This window comes from Papio anubis, chromosome 8, assembly GCF_008728515.1.
Source record: "Papio anubis isolate 15944 chromosome 8, Panubis1.0, whole genome shotgun sequence".
Classification (NCBI taxonomy): domain Eukaryota; kingdom Metazoa; phylum Chordata; class Mammalia; order Primates; family Cercopithecidae; genus Papio; species Papio anubis.
The window spans coordinates 133871407-133889718 of NC_044983.1; the positions used below are offsets into that span (position 1 = coordinate 133871407).

Below are 18312 nucleotides of genomic sequence, written 5' to 3' on the forward strand. Positions count from 1 at the left end.
CCCTCTCCCTCCCTCTCTTCCTCTCTCTCTTTCTAGTAGAGATGGGGTCTCACTATATTGCCCAGACCTTTCTTGAAATCCTGGGCTCAAGCGATCCTCCCTGCATAGCCTCCTGTGTACCTGCCTCCTGGAACTACAGATCCTCACCGCCGTGCCCAGCTCCAACCCCTTTCTACATGGAGAAGCTGGGGAGGGGTGCTTAACTAAGGAGACCCAGACCTTTGGGGACAGACTGGGGGTTGAACCCTGGACTCTGGATGGCCAGAATGGTGCGTCTAACTTTTGCTGAAGAAAGGATGAGACATAGGCTAGACAGGCAGTGCCCTGGGTGGGCCCAGGATGGAATGATCCAAGATAGGGCAGGTTCACTTCCAGGGAACCACGTCCAGGGTGCCCAACACATCGCCCAGGAGGGCTGAAGGGACATGTGATCCTCAGCCTGCAATTCATATGGAACAAGGAGAAGATGAGCAGATGGGGGACTACAGTGAGGGCAGCCCTCCAGGAGCTCAAGGGCATATCTTTCCACAGCTTGTGGCCACTGTGCAGGAGAGGAGTGGGGCCAGTGGACCAGGGTGGACACAGCCTCAGCTTTAGACCCGTACAGCCTGTCTTGGGAGCCCTGGCCCTCTAACTTATTGGCCGTATAAACTTGGGCAAAGTAGTTACCCATACTGACCCCTTATGACCTTTGCAGTTTCCATATCTGCAAAATAAACAGGTGGTCTCTTTTTCACATAGGCTGCAGGTCAATGGTACAGAGAAGGCGCAGCAGACACAAGACATCAAAGAGAAATGGCACGGGTTTGCAGAGTTCTCCAGGAAGGCAGATAACAACCAGAGCACGCATACCCAAAGGCAGTGTACGACCCTTCTCAAGGAGCAGAACCTGCTACTGTCCCAAATCCCCACAGCCTGTTTAGGGGGGCATCGGGCTCCCCTGCCACAGATAAGCCCAAAGAGAGCTGGAATGAGCATCTGCCTTGGGTGTAGAAGGGAGTCCTGCATGGATGGGGTGTTTGCAAGACACAGCTTCAGAGAGCAGGAGATGAAGGGAGGACCCTGGATGCATCTGGAAGAAAGAGTCTAATGTCTACATTAGAGAATCTGAGGTTGGCTAGTTCTAACCTTTACTTGGTGGAGAAATCAGCATAAAAGACACTATCTACTAAGGGTTTCATGTCACTTTCTCTCTCTATGCCTACACAAATATTGAAGGCCTTGCAGCCATGGTTCCTACCTGCCCTCCCTTCCCAAGCCTCTCTCTGATACAGCAGTTGGACACCGCGTGGTCTGCAGCTGGCTTCCTCACTCAGCATCACCTATTGCATGGAACCGACATGGTCTACCTCATAGAGCTGTGACCTGGATTCAGTGAGATTGCTTTTGCAAAGTGTTTCACAGTGCCCAACACAGAGGAGGTTTCAACAGATGCCAGCTCATTCCTCCGCCTAGAATCTCCATTGCCATTGAGCTCAGAAGACATGTCTAGCCCCATTCACCACGGACAATAATACCATTATTTCTAGCATGTTTTCCTCCTAGAAAACTACCCATGGTGGGGATTTGCAAGTCCTTTTCTGGTCCTCCAGTCATTGGCAACACAACGCGTAAAGACAAAAGGGCTTATGGGATTGCTTCAGGAGACACACAGGGAAGACGTTTGCACATTCTGCCAGTGTTGGTGAATGGGACTGCAGTGGCAGGAAGACAAAGTGAGGAGCTATGGGGGCTCAGGCAGGCCAGAGAAGGAATCAAGATGCTCAAGACATTTCTGCCCCAGAGCCTAGGAGTCAGGAGGCAGTACCTTCCCCCTAGGAGCCCTCTGGAACAGTTCTATCAGTAGCTATTGAATGCATACGTTTGGCTGGCTTCTGTCTCCTCCCCACTGCCCCCTGGTGACCTCAGCCAAGTTAAACAGCATCTCTGGGACTCATGATCATCTCTGCAGGCTCTGGTCATTGCCTGGGCATCCTGGAAGCCTCCTTAGCAGGGTGAGGGGTAGAATCAGGCCGGTTGGACAGAGCCTTCCTAAGACAGCGGCTTTGGAACAACTGATGAGCCTCCAGTTACAAAACCTTGTTTGAGTTCTCCACTGCAACTTCCCCAAGCACGAGGCTGCCTGTCCCTCCATCCTCCAGCAAAGGTTCTGACATCTGCAGACCCCAGAGATATGCCTGCTCTGTCCTTTGCAAACCACCAGCACCCTCTCACCTCATCAGGTGCAGCCACCAGCTATCCCCAGGAGCCTCCTCAGTCCCAGAGAGGGCAACAAAATGAGTCGGGCTTCTCCCTCTACTTCCTCTTCTCCTTTCCATTCTCTTCCTTCATTATGCGGCAGACCTTAACACCCCTCTAAATTGCTCTCTCCCCAGCCTCTTCCTGCACTGCAGGGACTCAAAGGCATGTGCCTGAGGAGAGCAGGGAGAAGTCAAACAGAATAACACTTTCCAAACCCATCAATACAAGCATGGGTTGCCATGGCGATGAAGACAGTCCCAGGGAGACTCAGGCAATTGTCCACAATGAAACTTTTTTTTTCATAGGCATAATTTCCTTGTTTGCATCTGAGAGTGACTTCCTGGCTCCCAGGCTCCCGTAGCAATGCAGAGCCTGCAGGAAGGATGTCAGTGCTGGGACTCAAAGGGGAGGGTGGCACAGGCCCCTCATGTGCCTTCCCAGTGGAATGCTCTGGAAATTGTGTTTTTACAGAGCAATTCCTTTAAGGAGAGGTTGGACATGTAGGCTTGTCTCAACCCTCAGGGGCTCAGGGTGGACCTGAGGGAGGGAGGCCCACAGACGTCAGGGGCATGGCGAGGTAATACATGGAGGTGGTCCAGGAAAAGGCAGGCGACCAGTGGAAGGGACACGCAGTGTGATGGGAAGCCCCTTGCACAGGACAGCCAGCCCGAGCTGAAGCAAAGGCAGTACAGACGCTCCATCCAGTGCGCTATGACTGACACACTAGCCCCTCATTCCTATCTCGCAGGTAGGGCCTTCTTGGCAAGCTCCCTAGCACCTCTGAGCTGCAGGACCAGCACCTGTAAGATGGACACAGGTGCCACTCCCTCAAGGCTGTTAGGAGCCTTGGCTGTAGCAGTGCCAGGAAAATGCTCGGAGCTGGGCTGCTGCATGGGGTGCTCTGCCCTTCCAAGCCCCTGTCTGCGAGAGCAGGTGAGAAACCAGGGTGGTAGGCAGGGAAGGGAGCTCCTCAGGCAGTGAGTGCTGCCCTGCAGGTGAGAGAGGGGCTGTGTCCCTTATGCAGTGAGTGCCTGTCTCTGCCAGAGCGGAGCAGAGTTCTAAGTGTTTTACATAAAGTGCAAATATCCTGTTATTTGTATTTAATCCTGAAAGCGTATTTTTATTGTCCCAATTTTATAATTGAGAAAATTAGGTCTCAGCGAAGAAACAGATGGACCATTTTCAAGGACAGGTGGGCAGTGAGGCAGCGCCCTCTAATGGTTGACAGCTCAGTGACAAGAGGGCTCCTTTCACATCAGGGCCTTCTCTCCCTTCAGGAAAGGCTCACAGCCAGAGCCCTGTGCACCTGCTCTTTCCTGCAGAGTCTCTCACCCACTTCTCCCCGAGTCTGTGCTGCCCCAGGATGCCCCCACCTCCCCGTGATGCTTCTCAAACACAAAATCCTTCCTTCTCCTGCAGTGATTTCAGCACCCGACTCAGTCTCTCTACCTGCTTCCTTCTTTTGCATCACACACAGGATTCTTTTAAGCTTTTAAAATGGAATCGACTTAATATTGAATACACGAAGATAGCAACAGCTGAAATGGACATCTACCCCAGCCTCTCAGCTGTCCCGCAGGTCAAGCCCTAATAGCAGAACTGCATCAAAGGCAGCAAAAGAAACAATGTCATGTTTTCTGGCTGCAGTGTTGCCAACAGCATAAAGAGATCCTGAAAACACCTATTTTCTGAAGAGTCATTCATGAAAAGAGAGGAAAAAGGTTTCTAGAGGTCACAGTGATGATAAGCTTTATGTCCTGCCACATGTTTTTGTGTGTGGAAGTAGCCAGCATCGCCCTCCGTCCATCTGGCACACCCCTGGTTACATCTCAGGCTCCAGTCCCCTGAACAGCCTGAGAATGGGGTCCTCTCTTGACACCCCTATCTCTGGTCTCCTTCACTGCCATTATCCACGGGGAACGTCTTTGCCTCTCTCTGACTCTCATCTTCTGGCCTCTCAAATAATTCTGTTCTCCTCAAAACCACCAGCCTCTCTTTGTGTTACTGAAGAATTAACTTTTCCCAGAGAGGCCCGGCCTTTGCTCTTGGCTATGAGAGGTGACTTCTAGGCCCCTGGAATGTCCTGCCTGACCCTGGAGCCAGTTCCCTGCAAGGCCCTTTCTCCACCTGTTTTCAGGGCAAGCCCAGCAGCCCCGATGCCTGATAGTGACAAGCGCAATGGGGCTGAGTCCCCACCCCACCCGGTCTAGGCTCCCAGGCCACACTGGACATCGCCTGCCAGGCCGAGGCATGCTGGGCACCCTGAGACACCACTGCTACTTACAGGCATCCGTGGATGTGGTGTGAACAGGGATGTCTGAAAAGGAAACCACAGAGATTAGAAAGATGGGCATCAAGGAACCCAGTGTTTCATTTTTAAAACCTGCCTTGGTGAGATTTACAAGTGAAAGAATACAGCCCCAAAGCTTCCTGGAACGCTTATTAGTTTTGAAAATTAGATTCACATCGTCCTTTAAAATCCCTGGCTATTTATTTATGAAGGCAGAAATGCACAGTGGTTAGATTCAGGAGCCCTGGAGGCACAAGACCTGAGCTCCAAACCCTATGTGACCTTGGACATGTCTCCTCAGCTTCCACATCCTCATCAGTAAAATGGGAAAGAAACATTCTTCCCTGCAGGTGTCCATAAGAGCCCTGCCTGGGACACTGGATTCATGTCACAATGTCTTATTTTCACTACTGCCATCTGCTGGGCATCAGGCAGGGATGCAGGTGCATAGTAGACCAGGTTGGGGAGAGAAGCAGGGGTGGGGAAATCCCACTTGACAGAGCCCAGACTACAAAGACTCTGGCATACTGACCCCTGCAGGCTCCTTCAGTCTGGCCACCCGCACCTAGGCTGTGTTTAAGGCTTCTTAGGTGTCACACTTTCTCCAGCTTCAAAGCTTTTGCAAATACTGTTCCCCTCACCTGGAACATACTGTCCTCTCCGTATCTATGACTAACAAAGGTCATATGGAGACCCACAGCTGTCTTTTAAATGTTGTGTCTTCACGGATCCCTCTTCCCTCTCCACTATGCAAATATAACTTGGGTCCTCATGTGATTCTTGTTGATGCATCTTGTTCTTTTCCTGGATCACATTTACTATCATTTGCAATGTAGGTGTATCTTTGCCACTGTAGGATTAGTTTATCTTCTTCATTAGGCTACAAGCTCTGACAGATCTGATCCATGCAGATGCCTGGGTCCCAGCAGGGGCCCAAAAGAAGCCGTAAATGCACAAAAAACATCATAGATAATGTTCCTAAATCACAATACATTAAAAGAAGAAGGAAAAAAGGAGCTTCCTATACCTTGCCTTCCATGTCCCCAATTCCCATCCGTTTTCCAGAAGGCACTGTTTTTCAGTTTACCATATTTTTAAATGTTTCCTATATATTTCCACACAATTATAAGTGTTTAGAAATATATAACTTTGTGCAAGTTATACAAATAGTAACAGCGACTATACATGGTTACTTAGAGTCATTGACAGGCCTTCACTCATGTGGTCTCACAATAACTCTTAAGAGGTGGACTACCTGTTTCTGTCCTGCCTTATGGATAAGAAAATTGGAGGACACAGAAGCAAACCACAGAATGAAGTTCAAGCTGCTGGTGAATGTCAGGACAGGAACTGGCATCCACATAGGTGGCCTGGGGAGCCTGTGCTCTTCATCTTTCAATATGCAGTGATTGACTAATCAATTTTTTCCACTTAATTCGCCTTGTTCCATTTCATTTGAATATCACTATCTTTTCAAGACCATACACATATTGTATGCATATCAATTTGTAGAATTCCATGATACAGATATTTTGTGATTCACTTAATTTTATGCTTATGATTGTGATAAGTGACACTACAATGCATATCCTTATACATGCTTTTAAAAATGCACACATACAAATATTTCTGCAGGATAAATGCCTAGACATGGAATATTTAAGCTAAGGGGCAGGCACCTTGTGATATATTGGTACTGCCAAGTAACTTCTCAAATAGGTACGCCCAATCTGTTCTCTCACCAAAATGGTATGAGAGTGTTTGCTGCTCTGCACCCCTGCCAGTGCTGTAGGTTATCAACCTTAAACAAAAATTTGATATGACTAATTCCAACTCTAAAGTTATGTTTCCAATTTCTTCCAACACCCTTATGGAATGTCTGAGTCTCATTTTGATGAGTGTTGCTGGGGAGGAGACAGAGTTGTGGAATAATGATTTCGGTTTGATGAAAAACACAGAGTAAGATTCTTTGCCACACTACAAATGGGATTTCTGAGTGCACAGGCTCTCTCCTCTCCTGGTGTCCCCTGAGGGGGATAGTAACTGGCCAACTCCCGATACATGTATAGGGTCAGGGCCAGCCCAAGAAGCCATGTGCAAACTTCCCTGAAATCAGGTGGTCAAAACAGAGGATCTCAAGACCAGGAAGAAACATTAAAATGGAAAAAAATAAAAAAGAAAAATGTTCCCCCTTATACAGTTCTTGGGAGTAAGATAAATAATAATAATAGCAGGTTCTAAACTTTTTAATATTTATAATGCACCAGAAACTCTGCTAAATATTTTGTACTGTTTCAGTTAACTTTCACTCCATATGTACAAGATAGCTGGGTATAATCTTTTTTAACAGACGAGAAAACTGACTTTGTTAGACCATAACTATGACCACAATGCTGGTGAATGACAGAGCTGGGAGCCAGGTCTTCATGCCCTCAAAGCCCACGCTCTTACTGATACTCAACACCAACTTGCCGTGCCCACCCTAACACGTATAGAGGGCAGATGAATGAAGGCCAGTTCCTGGGTCATGGTAGTACAGTCTTACCCCGGGCAAACTGCTTCTTGTCTCTGGACCTCAGTTTCCCCAAATGTGACAGGCAGATATGTATTCTCAGTATCTAGCACCCATTCTGATAAATAATTGTGCTTTTGCTGAATAAGTCAATAAGCATAGGATGGTTCTTAGAGAAGTATATATATTTTTGGTTTGTAGGACCTAGGAATAGGCCTAGCTATTGGCAAACACCAATAGGGGAGATATTTAAAACTAAGTAGTGGTGGTTGGTGGAGGGAGAGTATGAATCCCAATATCATAGGAATTCAGAGGAGAAAGAATTAGAAGCAGAGTAACTTACAGTTCCAGGTAACCCGGGAGGGCCTGCAGGACCAGCTTCACCCTAGATGGAGAAATGGAAAATCCACGATCATTAATCCTCCTCCCAACTCTGCTTATGCTGTGACAGATCAGCTAACACTGTTCTCCTGAGACAACAGAATCACCCACCCTACACCTACCTTCATAGATACATACATATATACATATATACAAATTTACATACATACATTCCAAATTATAAACTATTTCAGACATACAAAAACATTGTTTTGAGAAGTATCCATATTGATATGTGTAGTGGTAGATCATTTATATCACTATACACTATTCTATTGTGTAACCGGTAATAATGTAAGGGGGGTTCCAAGATGGCTGAATAGGAACAGCTCCAGTGTACAGCTCCCAGTGTGAGCAATGCAGAAGATGGGTGATTTCTGCATTTCCAACTGAGGTACTGGGTTCATCTCACTGGGGCTTGTTGGACAGTGGGTACAGCCCACAGAGTGTGAGCCAAAGCAGGGTGGGGCATCACCTCACCTGGGAAGTGCAAGGAGCTGGGGAATTCCCTTTCCTAGCCAAGGGAAGCCATGACAGATGGTAACTGGAAAATCGGGACACTCCCACCCTAATACTGTGCTTTTCCAACGGTCCAAGCAAACAACACACCAGGAGATTATATCCTGCACCTGGCTTAGAGGGTCCCACACACCCACGGAGCCTCGCTCATTGTTAGCACAGCAGTCTGAGATCAAACTGCAAGGCAGCAGCGAGGCTGGAGGAGGTGCATCTGCCATTGCTGAGGCTTCAGTCAGTAAACAAAGCGGCCAGGAAGCTCGAACTGGGTGAAGCCCACCACAACTCAAGAAGACCTGCCTGCCTCTGTAGACTCCACCTCTGGGGGCAGGACATAGCTGAACAAAAGGCAGCAGAAACTTCTGCAGACTTAAACATCCCAGTCTGACAGCTTTGAAGAGAGTAGTGGCTCTCCCAGCATGGAGTTTGAGATCTGAGAATAGAGAGACTGCCTCCTCAAGTGGGTCCCTGACCCCCAAGTAGCCTAACTGGGAGGCACCTCCAAGTAGGGGCCAACTGACACCTCATACAGCCAGGTGCCCCTCTGAGACGAGGCTTCCAGAGGAAGGATCAGTCAGCAACATTTGCTGTTCTGCAATATTTGCTGTTCTACAGCCTCCACTGATGATACCCAGGCAAACAGGGTCTGGAGTGGACCTCCAGCAAACACCAACAGTTCTGCAGCTGAGGGTCCTGACTATTAGAAGGAAAACTAACAAACAGAAAGGACATCCAAACCAAAACCCCATCTGTATGTCACCATCATCAAAGACCAAAGGTAGATAAAACCACAAAGATGGGGAAAAACCAGGCCAGAAAAGCTGAAAATTCTAAAAATCAAAGTGCCTCATCTCCTCCAAAGGAATGCAGCTCCTCGCCAGCAATGGAACAAAGCAGGATGGAGAATGACTTTGACGAGCTGACAGAAGTAGGCTTCAGACGATCAGTAATAAACTTCTCCAACCTAAAGGAGGATGTTCGACCCATCGCAAAGGAGCTAAAACCTTGAGAAAAGATTAGATGAATGGCTAACTAGAATAAACAGCATAAAGAAGACCTTAAATGACCTGATGGAGTAGAAAACCATGGCATGAGAACTATGTGATGCATGCACAAGCTTCAGTAGCAGATTCAATCAAGTGAAAGAAAGGGTATCAGTGATTGAAGATCAAATGAATGAAATGAAACAAGAAGAGAAGTTTAGAGAAAAAAGAGTAAAAAGAAACAGACAAAGCCCCCAAGAAATATGGGACTATGTGAAAAGACCAAATCTACATCTGATTGATGTACCTGAAAGTGACGGGGAGAATGGAACCAAGCTGGAAAACACTCTGCAGGATATTACCCAGGAGAACGTCCCCAACCTAGCAAGGCAAACCAACACTCAAATTCAGGTAATACAGAGAATGCCATGAAGATACTCCTCAAGAAGAGTAACTCCAAGACACATAATTGTCAGATTCACCCAAGTTGAAATGAAGGAAAAAATGTTAAGGGCAGTCAGAGAGAAAGGTTGGGTTACCCACAAAGGGAAGCTCATCTGACTAAAAGTAGATCTCTCGGCAGAAACTCTACAAGCCAGAAGAGAGTGGGGGCCAATATTCGACATTCTTAAAGAAAATAATTTTCAACCCAGAATTTCATATCCAGGCAAACTAAGCTTCATAACTGAAGGAGAAATAAAATCCTTTACAGACAAGCAAACGCTGAGAGATTCTGTCACCACCAGGCCTGCCTTACAAGAGCTCCTGAAGGAAGCATTAAACATGGAAATGAACAACCGGTACTAGCCACTGCAAAAACATGCCAAATTGTAAGACCATCCATGCTAGGAAGAAACTGCATCAACTAATAAGCAAAATAACCAGCTAACATCATAATGACAGGATCAAATTCACATATAACAATATTAACCTTAAATGTAAATGGACTATATGCTCCAGTTAAAAGACACAGACTGGCAAATTGGATAAAGAGTCAAGACCCATCAGTGTGCTGTATTCAGGAGACCCATCTCACATGCAGAGACACACATAGGCTCAAAATAAAGGGATGGAGGAAGATCTACCAAGCAAATGGAAAACAAAAAAAAAGCAGGGTTGCAATCCTAGTCTCTGATAAAACAGACTTTAAACCATCAAAGATCAAAAGAGACAAAGAAGGCCATTACATAATGGTAAAGGGATCAATTCAACAAGAAGAGCTAACTATCCTAAATATAAATGCACCCAATACAGGAGCACCCAGATTGATAAAGCAAGGCCTTAGAGACCTACAAAGAGACTTAGACTCCCACACAATAATAATGGAGACTTTAACACCCCATTGTCAACCTTAGACAGATCAATGAGACAGAAAGTTAACAAAGATATCTAGAACTTGAACTCAGCTCTGCACCAAGCAGACCTAATAGACATCTACAGAACTCTCCATGCCAAATCAACAGAATATACATTCTTCTCAGCACCACATGGCACTTATTCCAAAACTGACCACATTGTTGGAAGTAAAGCACTCCTCAGCAAATGCAAAAGAACAGAAGTTATAACAAACTGTCTCTCAGACCACAGTGCAATCAAACTAGAATTCAGGATTAAGAAACTCAATCAAAACCACTCAACTACATGGAAACTGAACAACCTGCTCCTGAATGAATACTGGGTACATAATAAAATGAAGGCAAAAATAAAGATGTTCTTTCAAACCAATGAGAACAAAGACACAATATACCAGAATCTCTGGGATACATTTAAAGCAGTGTGTAGAGGGAAATTTACAGCACTAAATGCCCACAAGAGAAAGCAGGAAAGATCTAAAATTGACACCCTAACATCACAATTAAAAGAACTAGAGAAGCAAGAGCAAACACATTCAAAAGCTAGCAGAAGGCAAGAAACAACTAAGATCAGAGCAGAACTGAAGTAGACAGAGACACAAAAAAACCTTCAAAAAAAATCAATGAATCCAGCAGCTGGTTTTTTGAAAAGATCAACAAAATTGACAACCGCTAGCAAGACTAATAAAGAAGAAAAGAGAGAAGACTCAAATAGATGCAATAAAAAATGATAAAGGGGATATCACCAACAATCCCACAGAAATAAAACTACCATCAGAGAATACTATAAACACCTCTATGCAAATAAACTAGAAAATCTAGAAGAAATGGATAAATTCCTGGACACATACACCCTCCCAAGACTAAACAGAAGAAGTTGAATCCCTAAAGAGACCAATAACAGGCTCTGAAATTGAGGCAATAATTAAGAGACTACCAACCAAAAACAGTCCAGGTCCAGACAGATTCACAGCCAAATTCTACTAGAGATACAAAGAGGAGCTGGTATCATTCCTTCTGAAACTATTCCAATGAATAGAAAAAGAGGGAATCCTCCCTAACTCATTTTATGAGGCCAGAGTCATCCTGATACCAAAGCCTGGCAGAGACACAACAAAAAAAGAAAATTTTAGACCAATATCCCTGATGAACATTGATGCAAAAATCCTCAATAAAATACTGGCAAACCGAATCTGGCAGCACATCAAAAAGCTTATCCACCATGATCAAGTGTGCTTCATCCCTGGGATGCAAGGCTGGTTCAACATATGCAAAACAATAAACATAATCCATCATACAAACAGAACCAAAGACAAAAACCACATGATTATCTCAATAGATGCAGGAAAGGCCTTTGACAAAATTCAACAACCCTTCATGCTAAAAACTCTCAGTAAACTAGGTGTTGATGGGATGTATCTCAAAATAATAAGAGCTAATTATGACAAACCCACAGCCAATATCATACTGAATGGGCAAAAACTGGAAGCATTCCCTTTGAAAACTGGCACAACACAGGGATGCCCTCTCTCACTACTCCTATTCAACATAGTGTTGGAAGTTCTGGCCAGGGCAATCAGGCAGGAGAAAGAAATAAAGGGTATTCAATTAGGAAAAGAGGAAATTAAATTGTCCCTGTTTGCAGATGACATGATTGTGTATTTAGAAAATCCATCATCTCAGCCCAAAATCTCCTTAAGCTGATAAGCAACTTCAGCAAAGTCTCAGGATACAAAATCAGTGTGTAAAAATCACAAGCATTCCTATATATCAATAACAGACAAACAAAGAGCCAAATCATGAGTGAACTCCCATTCATAATTGCTTCAAAGAGAATAAAATGCCTAGGAATCCAACTTACAAGGGATGTAAACGATCTCTTCAAGGAGAACTACAAACCACTGCTCAATGAAATAAAAGAGGACACAAACAAATGGAAGAATATTCCATGCTCATGATAGAAGAATCAATATTGTGAAAATGGCCATACTGCCCAAGGCAATTTATAGATTAAATGCCATCCCCATTAAGCTACCAATGATTTTCTTCACCGAATTGGAAAAAACTACTTTAAAGTTCATATGGAACCAAAAAAGACCCCGCATTGCCAAGACAATCCTAAGCCAAAAGAACAAAGCTGGAGGCATCATGCTACCTGACTTCAAACTATACTACAAGGCTACAGTAACCAAAACAGCATGGTACTGGTACCAAAACAGAGATATAGACCAATGGAACAGAACAGAGCCCTCAGAAATAATACCACACATCTACAACCATCTGATCTTTGACAAACCTGACAAAAACAAGAAATGAGGAAAGGATTCCCTATTTAATAAATGATACTGGGAAAACTGGCTAGACATATGTGGAAAGCTGAAACTGGATCCTTTCCTTACATCTTATACAAAAATAAATTCAAGATGCATTAAAGACTTAAATGTTAGACCTAAAACCATAAAAACCCTAGAAGAAAACCTAGGCAATACCATTCAGGACATAGGCATGGGCAAGGACTTCATGACTAAAACACCAAAAGCAATGGCAACAAAAGCCAAAATAGACAAATGGGATCTAATTAAACTAAAGAGCTTCTACACAGCAAAAGAAACTACCATCAGAGTGAATAGGCAACCTACAGAATGGGAGCAAATTTTCACAATCTACCCATCTGACAAAGGGCTAATATCCAGAATCTACAAAGAACTTAAATTTACAAGAAAAAAATCAAACAACCCCATCAAAAAGTGGGCAAAGGATATGAATAGACACTTCTCAAAAGAAGACATTTATGCAGCCAACAGACATATGAAAAAATGCTCATCATCACTGGTCATCAGAGGAATGCAAATCAAAACCACAATGAGATACCATCTCACACCAGTTAGAATGACGATCATTAAAAAGTCAGGAAACAACAGGAGCTGGAGAGGATGTGAAGAAATAGGAACGCTTTTACACTGTTGGTGGGACCGTAAACTAGTTCAACCATTGTGGAAGACAGTGCGGCGATTCCTCAAGGATCTAGAACTAGAAATACCATTTGACCCAGCCATCCCATTAGTGAGTATATATCCAAAGGATTATAAATCATGCTGCTATAAAGACACATGCACACATATGTTCATTGTGGCACTATTCACAATAGCAAAGACTTGGAACCAACCCAGATGTCAATCAATGACAGACTGGATTAAGAAAATGTGGCACATATACACCAAGGAATACTATGCAGCCATAAAAAAGGATGAGTTCATGTCCTTTGCAGGGACATGGATGAAGCTGGAAACTATCATTCTGAGCAACTATCACAAGGACAGAAAACCAAACACTGCATGTTCTCACTCACAGGTAGGAATTGAACAATGAGAACACCTGGACACAGGGTAAGGAACATCAGACACTGGGGCCTGTCGTGGGGTAGGGGGAAGGGGTAGGGATAGCATTAAGAGACAAACCTGATGTAAACGATGAGTTAATGGGTGCAGTACACCAACATGGCACGTGTACACATATGTAACAAACCTGCATGTTGTGCACATGTACCCTAGAACTTAAAGTATAATTTAAAAAATGGTAATAAAGTTATTTCTTATCCATCTTCCCGTTGATGACATTTATGTGGTTTTCCTCTGATTGCAATCATAACTAATGTTGATTTGTTACAGCAAACATTCCCACACATGTGCCCTGAGTACAATGACACATTTGAAGGCCAGCTATCTTAGGGATGCCAGTGGACCCTGCCTCACCCCCCTGAAGGAGTGGACTCTACTCAGGAACCTGGGGGGAACAGTGTTACATTCCTATAAGCAACACAGGCTAGGGAGTTGAATCACCTGAGCTGGAAACCTAACTATATCATTTCATAAATTATTTTACCTAATTTGGCAAGTTTTCTCTTTGCAGAACAATGATGGTGATAATATATACAGCTCACAGCATGGCACAGAGATTGAGTGAGACCATAAGTAGTATGGTGTTATTGCATCTGGCCTGAGGAAAAGACGTCACTGAGATGTTCCACACAAAACTGCCCACGGTGAGTGAATACAGTTTCCAAAGCCTGTCATTTCATGTGTGCCACATGGTCCCAGGGGACAGGTGTCTATGTCTAGATCCATTTCTCAAACCAGTCCAGGACTGGCTCTATTGCAAGCCTTCTAAATATGGTTACGAAATAGATAAATGCATGAATAAAGTTGGCTTAGAGAGGGACAAGTTCGCCCTTAGTCAACAACAATAATGTAATTATAAAATGTTGTATCCTTTTCTACCATTATTTCTATTGTTATTTAGCATTTGATTCCAGCTCCTCGTTTAAGTAGTTTACATGTGTGAATGCATTTCATCTTTGTAGCAATGCCCATAATGTATGTATATATCTCCATTTCACAGATGAAGAGGCATAAAAACGTCAATGAACCTGCCCTAAGTCACACATTCTGCAAATGACCGAGCCTGGTTTTAAGCTCAGAATGCATGCCCTTTACAATTGTGTGGCGTTGCTCTGATTAAAGTTCCAGTAGCTTCCGAAAGAAAAGCACTTTCTTGGTGTTACTGTGTATTATTTGATTTTACCCAATTTTCTTCCTGACATTGTTGAACTCAAGCTCCAGAACCAATCTCATCTAAACCAATTTACTCTCAATTAAAACGTCCAAATGATCCAAAGTTAAGTGTTTTCCCAGTCGAATGCATGAACGGGTATCAATGAGAAGAGGGCTGGAGGAGAGATGTGTCTCTCACCCTGAGGGCACGAAGACTGCCCTTTGGAAACAGCCTCCTCATCCTGAGGGCTGTGGGCAAGGGAAGAACAGCGAGCTGGAGCAGGTAGACCCATGGGGGCTCTCTGCCTTTGGAAAAGAGGCTTGACTAAGAAGGATCAATGGGTGTTAGGGTTAATGCAACAGGCCTGGGTTCTAATCCCAGCTCCTCCATGAGGTGTTTGACTGTCAGCACCCCTTGCTGGGACAGGGGCATCAGACACACCCTTCCCTGACGCTGTAGGCCTAAGTGCCAGTAATGGGGAAGAGCAGGGGACGTGAAGGGAAAAGCAGAGGCAGAGACAGGCAAGGCATAGTCAGAAGAGGGCAATGTTGCTTTAATGTCTTCTTTTGGATTTTCTGACCAAAATTGTCAATTATCACATATTTCTCCGGAGGAAAAGAAAGGCAAACCAGATTCTTTGGAAGCTTGAATGTGACTGCCATGGCCCTGGCAATTCTGTCCAAGTAATCAAAGGGGCTTTATGGTCTCGCTGAGCCTTTGCATTCTGGAAATGAGTTTCTCAAATAGAAATTGCATTTCTGAAAAGTCCACGGCAGCAGCAGGCTTGAATGGCTTACTGAGGCAGAGCCTTTTCCACTCTGGGCTCTCTATTTATAGACCACAAGTCCGCCTTGAGTAAAGTCCTCAGCCTCCAGCCCCAGAGAAGGGGGATGGGAGACACTGCCTGGAGCCCAGAAAGCACCAGCGCAGAAAGAGAGCTGGAAATTGGAGGGGAGAAAGTAAACTTGGGAGAATGGGGCACCCTGAAAAGCGTCATGCAGGAGGAGGAAGGATGCAAGACCCCTCTGGGTGTGTGGGCGCCATTCCTCCTGAGGCAGCCCCAGGGCAGGCCTAGGGTGTGGCGTGGTGTGCTAAGAGCCAGGACTTTCCATGTGCACTGCCAGGGTTTACATCTCGACTCTAAACCTCTATTCATGCAGCTCTGGGCAAGCGATTTAGCTTTTCTGTGCCTTGGTTTCCTCATCTATCAAGTGGGGATGTTGTTGACAGCAGCAACCCCTCACAGGGTTGGCCTGAGATTGCCTAAGTCCCTACACAGACGGTGCTCAGGACAGTCCTACACTCGGTGAGCCTGCCACAAGTCATCCACCAACAGGAAATCCTTATGCTCTTTAACAACCCAGAGGCTCATTATTGGGCTGGCAAACCAAGGCACAGGAAGGTCAGAGAAGATGCCACACAGCAGGTAGAACCAGGACCATACTCCAGGCCAGCATTATGGCTCCAAGAATGGTGCTCTTTCCACTAAGCTGCAGGCATGCACACATAAACTCCTAAGAGGGGTTTGGGGCGGGTGCTTATAAAGTTGCCGTGAAACTAGAGCTGCATTTGGTCAGAGGCTGAGCATGAAACAGCAAGAAAAGCAAACACCTGGTACAGTGTCTTACTCAGGGTGGGACTCCCAACCCTGTCCATGCCTGTACCCCCTGTAGAGCCTGAGATCCCTAAATGCTAGGCCATGTCTTGTTCATTGTCATTTTCTTCGTGATGGCCTGGTAGAGGGTAAGGGTTCTATCAGCATCTATTAGCAGGGGGTATGTGTTCTATCAGCAGAGGGTACATGTTCTATCAGCAAAGGGTATGTGTTCTATCAGCAGAGGGTAAGGGTTCTACCAGCACAGGGTAGGGTTCTATCAGCAGTGGGTAAATGTTCTACCAACAGAAAGTGAGGGTTCTACCAGCAGAGGGTGAGGGTTCTATCAGCAGTGGGTAAATGTTCTACCAGCAGAGAATGAGGGTTCTACCAACAGAGGGTGAGGGTTCTACCAGCAGAGGGTGAGGGTTCTACCAGCACAGAGTAAGGGTTCTATCAGCAGAGGGTAAGTGTTCTACCGACAGAGACTAAGGGTTCTACCAGCAGAGAGTACGTGTTCTACCAGCAGAGGGTACGTGTTCTATCAGCAGAGGGTACATGTTCTATCAGCAGAGGGTACATGTTCTATCAGCAGAAGGCAAGTCCTATCAGTCCTCTTAGACAATGACTGTCAGAGCAAATGGATATATCTTTGGTGAAAGGGTAAGAACTAGAAGCAAAAGTTAGAATCTAGTAGAAAGGATGTCAGTCATTGTGGTTAAAAGTATGTATTTTAGAATCCAACTGTCTGAACTCACACCCACCCTCACTCTGTAGGCCTGAGCAGAAAACACAGTGGAATTTTGAGAGACCTGCTTGGCAAGAGAGCCCTTTGACTGACGAACTGCAGTTGTGTGAACCCCCTTTGTCTGGTGGAGTCTTGGGGTGTGATGAGGTTTTGTTGTGGATGGGGTCGGGGGGCGTGCTTTAGACTGCAGTCAGCATGTGGTCCCAGCCAGGATTTGGTTCTGTGAGTGTGGGTAAGACAGTACATCTCTCTATGCCTTAGTTCTTTCATCTATAAACTGGGGGTTAAGATGGAAATGACTTCATAGTTCATCATTATGAAGATTACCAGAGTGAGAAATGGAAAATTCAAGAAATTGCAACTTGCAAAACATACCAAGTATATGGAACCAAGGACTTCCCTGCACACCGTTCAAGCTCACGCTGCTTTAGCAAAGGATCTTGTGTTCCAGACAAATAAGACCATGGACAAACATCTCATGCATGTGCGGTTTCGGCAACAGCTCACGCATGTGTCAGACTAATCAGCGATTTTCCAGTGGACAAATTCGGACCAAATCCTGGCTGAGGGCCACATGCTGACTCCAGTCTAAACCCCCACCCAACCCGACTCTATCCACAACAAAATCTCACCACACCCTATGAGTCCACCTGTCACAGGGGGTTCACGCAACTGCAGTTGTCTCACCAAGCAGGTCTGTAAAAATTCTGTTCTGCTTCCTGATCAGCACAGGTTTCTCTGGAGCTTTGACATGAGTTGAAATATTATAGGTGAAGCACCTATGTGGTTCTCTAGACCAGGCACTATCCTGGGTGCTTGCTTGGCTTCAGAGTGGGGGCTGCTCTTCTAAGAAGGGGCTGGGACCAGGGATCCGATTCCTTAGGAGGTGAAAATAGTAAGGGACGTTCTTTCCCAGACCACCTGTGCCAAACTAGGGTTCATCATATTCCCCATCCTGTTTTTGTAAAAGAAGGCTGGAGAGAGTAGGCATGCATCCTCTGTTACACTGTGATTTTAAAAGTGCATTTTTCCTCCTCGAACCTGCCTGCATGTTGCTAAAGGCAAGTGGTGGTCTGAAGTCTCCCTCCAAAGCAATCAGAGTCAGACCCTGTGGGCCGGGCTGGCCATGCAGCTCCACCTGTGG

General features: G+C 45.3%; 1 protein-coding gene across 1 annotated transcript in view; it reads right to left on the bottom strand.

The window, feature by feature from the left end:
- Nucleotides 1-18312, bottom strand: part of COL22A1 (collagen type XXII alpha 1 chain) — a 326761-nt gene that overhangs the window by 107237 nt on the left and 201212 nt on the right. The window contains exons 31-32 of the mRNA XM_009213647.4: nt 7387-7428; nt 4526-4558 (exon numbers count right to left, since the gene is read on the bottom strand). Of these exons, the coding sequence (XP_009211911.2) occupies nt 4526-4558; nt 7387-7428 (75 nt within the window). The remainder of the gene's footprint in view (nt 1-4525; nt 4559-7386; nt 7429-18312) is intronic.